General features: G+C 52.3%; 1 protein-coding gene across 1 annotated transcript; it reads right to left on the bottom strand.

The window, feature by feature from the left end:
* Nucleotides 1-601: 601 nt before the first annotated feature.
* On the bottom strand, nucleotides 602-8,162 carry KCTD17 (potassium channel tetramerization domain containing 17). The gene is made up of 9 exons (XM_009647728.2): nucleotides 8,059-8,162; nucleotides 7,478-7,634; nucleotides 6,749-6,857; nucleotides 4,933-5,024; nucleotides 3,888-3,983; nucleotides 3,397-3,522; nucleotides 2,589-2,667; nucleotides 1,145-1,235; nucleotides 602-674 (listed from the first exon to the last, which is right to left on the bottom strand). Exons 1-9 carry the CDS (start codon nucleotides 8,160-8,162, stop codon nucleotides 602-604), a joined length of 927 nt encoding a protein of 308 aa, XP_009646023.2.
* Nucleotides 8,163-8,197: the final 35 nt, after the last annotated feature.

Here is an 8,197-nt window from a genome sequence, read left to right as displayed (position 1 = left end):
AGTGCTTAAACAGTATATATATGTATGTGTGTGTTTATATACAATTGGCCACTCTCTAGCATTAGAAATAAAATTAATTAGAGGGTTTTTTTGGCTCTAGTTTGTCTTATTCTGTTAAGAATTATCTCGGGGTTGACCAAACTCCAATCCTGGCACTGGCAACTGGCAAAAGTTTCCACACCCCTGCCCTTCGTCTCAGCTGTGTCCCAGGCGCAGTGGGGTCCATACGCTAGCTAGACAGGTATCGTTATGATCATTATGATTTAGGGGTGCAGATAGCAATAAGCAAGCCTGCTCTGTAGCCCAGCTGCCTGCAGTGGGGATGCAGCACAGACGCAGTGGGAAGTTCCTCCAGCTCCCAGAAGACAGGCGCAGCACAAGCAGCTTCTGGTGGCTCCAGGCAATGAATCCAAACTCCTCCTCTCCAGCTCCCACCCCCTTCTACCAGCACCAAATTTCTGCCACTTCAAATGAGAGGCAGCAAGGAGGAACAGACTGTGAATTTTATTCAAGAGTTACAACCTGGTGTCCTCAGACAGAGCAGTGAAGCAAACGCCCCGCTCCCCGAGGCAGGGATCTCCTCATGCTAGCAGACACGACATCAGGTGCCAGCGTGTTCCCGGTACCCGGGCAGCACGCCCGTCCCCTCCTCACCCAGCTGACACAGGGCTGCTCTGGGGGACAGGGAGGGAGGCACCAAGGAGCGCGATACCCAGCACAGGGACACCCTGCGAGCAGTGCAGGTGGCCCAGAAAGGGGCAGTGGCTCTGCATTTGCCCTTCGGCCACAAGCCCAGTCCAGCTGCCTGCAACAGCGAAAGGGCCAGGACTGGTCCTACGGCAGCTGCCACCACCCCAGGGCCCCAGTCGCATCCTGGGTGCTCAGGAAGGGACCGCAGGCTGCAGTGGCTGATCACTGATGTCCCCAGCAGGGGCCACTGTGACATTAAGGAAAGCCAGCCTGCCAGGCATGGCAGGGGGCCGGGGGCTCCAGCCCCTACAGCAGCCCAGGGGCTCCTTGGAGCATCTGCCCTCCTCCAGGGCCGAGGCTCAGGCCTTGGAGGTGAGTTTGTAAAAAAAGCACGTCTGCATGTGAAGAGGGAAGGGGGCTGGGGGTGTCACTGTGGGGCAAGGGGCTGCCGTACACTGCAGTAGAAAAATAAAGATATAAACCAGAAATTAAAAGGCTGGAGTGGAGTGTCGGGATCACATCCTCAGACCTCTGGCTTGTAACAGCTAGAGAAGGAGAGAGAAAGAGAGAAACAGAATCAACGTCAGGGAAAAGAAAAAAGTGATTGAGTGTGGAGCGGAGAGTGAGAAACAGGAAAAGGGAAATGACAGAGGAAATAAGGACAGCAGAAAAAGAAAAAATACGAGGAGTGAGGGTGGGAAAACAGAGAAAAAAGGAGGAAAAGCCCATGTGATTAACGTACACTGACTTTTAAGACAACACCACTCGGGTCCCACAGCTATGGACAAGGAGGCTCTCAAATCAAACAGAGAGGGGGGAGAAATGTCAGCCAGCTAGCAAGTGCCCTTCACCAGGACAAAGAGTGGCACTGAGCACCTCTGGTTTAGCAAGAGCCAGTTTTCCAGTATAAGAGAGGAATCCTCCTTCTCACACTTCCTGTACTCGGCCCCACACACCCCGGCCAGGCAGCCTCCCTGCGCAGGAGGCAGAGCACAGAGGCTCATTTCGCGAGAGCGGGGAGGGGAAAATGCTGCAAACCGCTCTCGGGCTGGCAGGCAAAGGAGCTGCAGACAGCAGTCTAGAGAAGCGATCCGGCATGCGTGTCAGGCAGACACGTGGCAGACTTCCCCCGTCCCCATCCCCGTGCCACCCCTGCCTGCTCTGCATTCATTTCCACCTCTCTGCATTTCTCCCAGCTGTGCTCCTCTTTCTACTGCCAGAGCCTCAGGTCCGGAGCCATAGGGCCTGCTTGGCAGGTAAAGGCACACATAGGATGGGAATTGGAAAAGTCACCTTAGGGATGAGTCAACCTCCCCTCCCTCCTTCCCCTCCCCAAGCTCTACAAACCAGAGCCATACCCACAAGAGGGAAGTGAGTCACTCATGCAGAGCTCAGGCTGGCAGGAGCTGAGAGTGCAGACAGTAACATACCTGCAGAGGAGGAGAAGTGAGGAGCAGAGACAGGGACCGCTCTGAGCCCTGGGAGGCAAAGGGAGCAGAGGGAAGGATGCTGGAGGCTGGGGAGTGGGGCGGGGTGGGAGGTAGGTGACAGTGCTGGGATGGACACGGAGGAGAGCAGGAGGGAGGGTCCGGAGGAAGAAAGAGTTTAGTGCAATCCTGAATAGATGGACAGTCTGCAAATAAAAATATAACCATAAATAAACCAAACAGCTTAAAATACAAAGCAGCAGCCGCAGTAACAGCTCTCCCCTGTCAGCTTCATCTCCACCCTTGTCAGCTTTATCTCCAGAGAGACTCCTGCTCCTGGAGACGACTGCCCCCACACCCCACACCTGCCCTAGTCCTTCCCTGCTGCTAGCTGTGAGCTCTCACCAGAAAGGTGGTCGGGTCTATGCTTGGGGGGGTATTTTTATCATTTTCCTCAAGGATTTGCTGCACCTTTCTCCTCTGCTTCTGCTTCTGCCTCTGCCTCCTCCTCCACCTCCTGCTCTTCCTCCTTCAGGTCCTCCTCTGTGCTCTGTGGCCCAGCATGCAGGACAAAGGGAAGAAAGAGTGGAGATACTTGCAAGATGAGCCATGGCAGTTATTTCTGACACACAAGGGAATAAAGCAATGCTCACAACACTGGAATAAAAAGGGACCTTTCCCCATGGCCAGGACCGCTCATGGTCAGGGAGCAAAGAGACTTGCCTTCCTCTGGAGCATCACGTCAGGGCTATCTAACCCTCTTACAAATGCTGTGATCCCACTGCCCAACAACTGCCATCAGTCGCTAGTGCTCCCTCCTGTATCCTAGGTGTCTACAAGATGTCATGCACTGCCACATGTTTCTGACCTTCCCTCAAAAGGGGAGCAGGTGATCTGCCCCTTAGGCTGGGAGTCAGCAAAAGGAAAGGAAGGAGAATGCTGCAAAGCCTTCAGGGGAATTACACCCTAGAGGCAGAGTAACACACACAGCATGGTCATGAGGAGGCATGAAGGGAATGTTAGAGCAGCATGAGAAGTGCCAGGGTCACTCGCTAAAGCCATTTGCCACATACAGATGGCCACCAACACTCTCAACACACACACTCCTCCTTTTGGGCAATGGGTGTAATGCTACGGTGCTGAACACCAGAACAAGCCCCTGTATTTCACCACTGAGGTGCCCCACAGTCACAGTGGAGAGAGGAAAGAAAGAGGGAGCAAACAAGAGCAAAAGATCTCATAGGCAACAGGAGCAGGACCATAGCAGAGTTGGTCTCACCTTGGCTTTGTGGCTGGGTTCAGAGCTCAGGCCATTGGGGGAGTTGTACAGCTCCTTGGAGACCACGCACAGGAATTCTGTCTGATCCTCATTCCCGTAGTTATAGGATGAGCCAATGTTCACAAGCTAGAAAAGATGAGAGGAAGAATCACAAGCACATGTTACTGCAAACAGCCACTCCACCTGGGGAGAAAGGCAGAAAGCCCACCATGCAGCATGGAGTCCAATCCATACCCCCAATAGAAAGGCCTCATAACTATGCTGAGGAGGCAGCACAGAGAACCAGGAGAGGACTCAGCCAGCATGCAAAATGGCTTAACCTCACACAGTATCCTCTAAACCTCGAGATGCGGGGCAAGAGAGAGCCGCTGTGATAGCACCATCAATGACTGACCCAATATTCTCAGAGAGGGAAGATTCCTTGCCTGGGGACTGTATGGCATCCATGACCAAAAGACAACAACTTCCCACCTGCTCTACCTTCTCCATACCTGCTCAAAGCGCCATCCATCTGACATAGTGGAAACCATCTGAGTGAGCTCCTCTTCCTGGCACTGCAGCACACGGTAGACATGCTTGGGAGGCACCTGACAGCAAAATTGCAGAGCGTGTTGGCAATGGTCAGGGCTGTTGCCCTCCTGCAGAATGAAGTGATAGTACCCCTCCTTGACAGACCTGTCCTCTTCCCCATGTCCCAGGTTAAAGAGGAGTGGAAACCACAACCCAGCTTTCTACTCTGCTGTCACGGGGAGCAAGAACAGAGGAGGGACTGAGCTGAGGGCTTCCTGCATTGCCCCCAGAAGGTACTGGGCTCTTTTGATAGGGAGTTTGCATTCGTCACTACAAAGTCATTTAGGCAAATGCCACAAATGCTGATGGGGTTTTGCGACAACAAAGTGACTGTGTTGCTGGAGCCTTACAACCTGAGGGAGACATGATGAAAACTGAGATATCAGCCAACACTCCCAGAAGACAGATTTTAAAAGGTTATTGGCCAAGACAAGGTGTGATTGTGCCACGGGATTGTCTTGTGCCTCATTGTCTGCATTTAACTCTTCCATAGTCACGGAACGTTAAATGTTAAATGCATTTCTCTTCACCTGTTCCCTCCAGGTTTCTCTACAGCTATCCCCATGCTCTTCACTGTGATTACACTCCCAGGACTCCCCACACCAGAGCCCTCCTCCCTCTGACACCTTTGGTCTCCTCACAAACATTCTTCCATATCCCACAGCAACCAGCTGCCTTCTTCCAAAAGCTAGAGGAGCTGATTTGGTTTCAGGGACTACATCCAACATTACTGCTGGGGATGCAAAACAAGCCTGTAACTTGTTTAGTGTAACTAAAATGGTGGTAGTCTGTCCCCTGCAAGATTTTGTTATGTAGACATTAGCACATACATAAATTCTAATTAGTTGCTTCTTTCCATTCCTTGCTGCTTCTCCCAAGTCTGCTCTCCCTCTAGACTCACCTCTCCCCTTTCACATTGCTTCCTTTGCCCACCCCATTCTCTTTCCTTGCCATTTCTCTCCATACCTGAGTTACTGTGTAGTCCTTCTCCTCTAGTCGATCCTTGATTATTCGGATTAAAGGACCAATGTTATAGAACTCAGCTTCTTCTAGGACACCTGAGAAAGATAGACAGAGGGACCACAATGACAGAAAGTTAACAGCCCGTCTGTGTTTTGGCTTGCAAAAGATCAGTTCTGAGCTTTCCAAGGCCCACAGGGAGAAATGACACCGCAGCCTCACTTTTTAACAGGTTTCTGTTGCCTGAAACTCTTACTGCAGAGGATTGAACCCTAGCTCTCTGCACCGTGTTTCTAATGCTCACCCCAATTTTCCTATGCTGCCTGCTACTACAGAAACAAGCACTGCCAGTGAAGGCTTGCACGGAGGACTGCTAATGCCTTTCCCAGAGAACTGGCCAAGAAGAATAAATGTTAGGCTCCAGGCTCTCTCAATGACCACTAGTTATCACCTTGTCACCAAAAGACTCTAGAAAATCTCAACTTTCCTCCTGGGCCAGTTGGAGTTACGCCCGCCTTGCAGCCCCATATGACTTCAGATGATCTTTGGCTCTCTCCCCTCAAAGCAGGTAAACAGAGAAGTGTTTGGGTTTTTTTTTTCTCTATGGTGCCTACATCTATCACCTCTCCTGAGACTCACTGGTCTGCTAACAGGCCTTCAGGGAAAGGGAGGTGGGTTCCCAGAGGGTTGGTGAGGAAAAGGCGGCTAGGAGCCAACACGCACGTGTCCCTGGGGTAGTACACAGGCAGTGCAAGTGGGGAGATTGATCCTCCACTACCTGACACACTCAGACGTCTTCCGAACCCCTCATTCAGCCATGAATCATCTAATGGGTTAGTTTTATGCCAGCCTGAGTATTTGCACCAGGAACAAAGGACAATGTTAACTTATGAACAGGACTCCAGTTTATGCTTCAGATTTGACATTAAAACCTGTGGATGAACTCTGTCTGACCTCAGGATTACAAGAAATGTCAAGTAGGAGACACCTCAGAATTGTGTTTATTACAATGCTGTACCATTGCTTTGTTATGGTTTTGGAATTAAAACTCAGAAGATGATTCTGAATAAAACTTTCCTTGCATTAGGTAAAAATATGTAAGAGAGGCAAGAAGACTAATGAACATGCAGAAACTGTGCTTGGCAAGGGCTGCACAGCACAGCCTGTCTTTGGAATTGGCTCCTTGTTAGACTCAAGCACCCAAAAACTAACGAGGCATCGGGGACTGCCGGCTGGTAACACCATGATGTTACTGAGTTATCCTGCTGGACCCGCTGTCAACCTCAGATGAGGGACTGGTTTGCCTGACTTGCTCCACTAGGAACTGCTGCAGTCCACAACCCATCAGAGCACCAGCAGCATACATTGCATATCACTGATTAATGATGCTCTTTATTACAGTCAGTAGAAGAGATGAGCTTGGTTTTGTTTGGCCTTCTGGGTTTTCATTCCTAATTAGAAACACTCAGTCATTAACAGAAAACTCAGTCACAGAGCCTGGATAGAAGTGGATCAAGAACAAGTTAAAAAATGGTTTATTGTGGCTAAGAGATCTTGCCTACTTCCGTCTCAGTGACATCTCTGCTGAACGAACAGTCATGAAGCCACAACACCTGTAGGATGCCTTCCTCACCTACTCCGAACCCCTTTAGCAAAGGAAACATCGGTCTGCTTTCCAAGAGCTGCAGGGATAGCCCGCTCAAATCCTGCCATATCAGCCTCCAGAAGGAGAACGAGAGACAACAAGGCCGACAACAAGTCCTACTGTGTCCTGGCTACAGCAGCGACGTTAAGTGGGAAGTTTCTGTGCTCCAAGACTCACCCTCTTCAGCCATATGTTTATCCAGGACCAGCTTCCCATGGCGGAGGAAATTCAGGATGGGCCCAAAGTAAGTGGGGTCCCGGTCTATTAGGTATGCACCAGTCTCATCCTAGCAACAGAGATAGACCACAAGGAGAGAAACCCCATGGGAAACTTGTAACCAACCTTCAAATGTTCCAGACTATGAGAAAATACAAACCTAAGCAAAAACATCCACTATTTCTAAGACTCCTAGGAAACCATGGGCCCGTGAGAGCCCCTAGCCAAGTCAGCCCAGCTTGGATTTTAACTCCTGTATTGGTATGCACAGCGTGCCCACCTCAGCATGGACCAACCAAGCTGAGAAAGCCAAAAAATAGGCCTCAGTCTCCTTCTGCAACTGTGGCTGCAGGCCTGGTGTGAGAGAGCAGAGAGCCCCCTTAGAGGGGACAAGGCTGGGTCAGGCAGATACAGCTGGAAGGCAGACCCAGGGAATGTGGGGTGGGAGAGAGGTGGGAGTGGGGAGGTGCCCCCTCTTTTGCCCAGCTTGGGAAGACAGGTGCCAGGCTACAACACAGCAAAGGGGGCTCTGGCAAGGGGAAATCCTTCCCGGGAGAGGAGGGGAGAAAGAGCAGGCATTTTTCACTCAGTTGCTCCCGCAGGTGTCGGGGTCTGGCTCCATCCCTGCATCCCTCCGGCCCTCCCCATGCTCGGTGGGGCACGGCGCGGGAGGCAACCCAGCCGCCTTACCCGGTCCGACTGCAGCTCCTCGCCCTGGCACAAGCGACACAGGAAAGATTTCTGCTCCCGACACAGGGTCTGCCTGGTGGTGAGGAAGACGGTGCCCCCCACATTGAGCCTCACCCACTTGGCCCGGCTTCTCCCCCCCCCCCAGCAGCCGTGTTTCCTGGGGGGCAGGGTCCTCCCTGTGACCGCCAAGGGGGTCCCGAGGGGAGGGAGGGTGCTCTGTCGGGCTGGAAGACACCCCTGCGGCTATTAGGGGTGGGCAAAAGCACAGCTCCGCAGCGCTGATGCTCCCTGGCTTTTCCCTCGCTCCCGTTTTCACTAACCAAGGGCCGGCCCACGCTTCGGAGGTGCAGGGTGCTATGCAAAAATCGGCGGCATTTATTTCCATCGTCAGCCTCTCCGGCTCGTTAAAAGGGTCTGGGAACTGTAGTCGGCAGGGGCACGCAGGAAAGGGTGCTGGGAGCTGTAGTTCTCCCAGTCCGCGGTCCCTGCCATGAGGATGCTGCAATGAAGGAGGCTGCACTGTACTACCCGACCCCAGCCCTGCGGCTGGTAGCCTGCCTGCTTCCAGTCCTGCTTCTTGCCTGCAAGCTTCCTGGGAGTTGGGAAGAACAACCGGCTCCCCGGCAGTGAGCAGATGAAGCCCGTCAGCGCTGTACTCCACAGCTTTTCCCTTCAGGAGATCCATCACCGCAGGCTCACAGCGCAGCGGCTGCAGCAGCT

Source organism: Egretta garzetta, unplaced genomic scaffold (assembly GCF_000687185.1).
Source record: "Egretta garzetta isolate BGI_Z169 unplaced genomic scaffold, ASM68718v1 scaffold51, whole genome shotgun sequence".
Classification (NCBI taxonomy): Eukaryota; Metazoa; Chordata; class Aves; order Pelecaniformes; family Ardeidae; genus Egretta; species Egretta garzetta.
The sequence above is the reverse complement of the archived record's forward strand: the minus strand, read 5'-3'. Positions and strand labels throughout refer to the sequence as shown.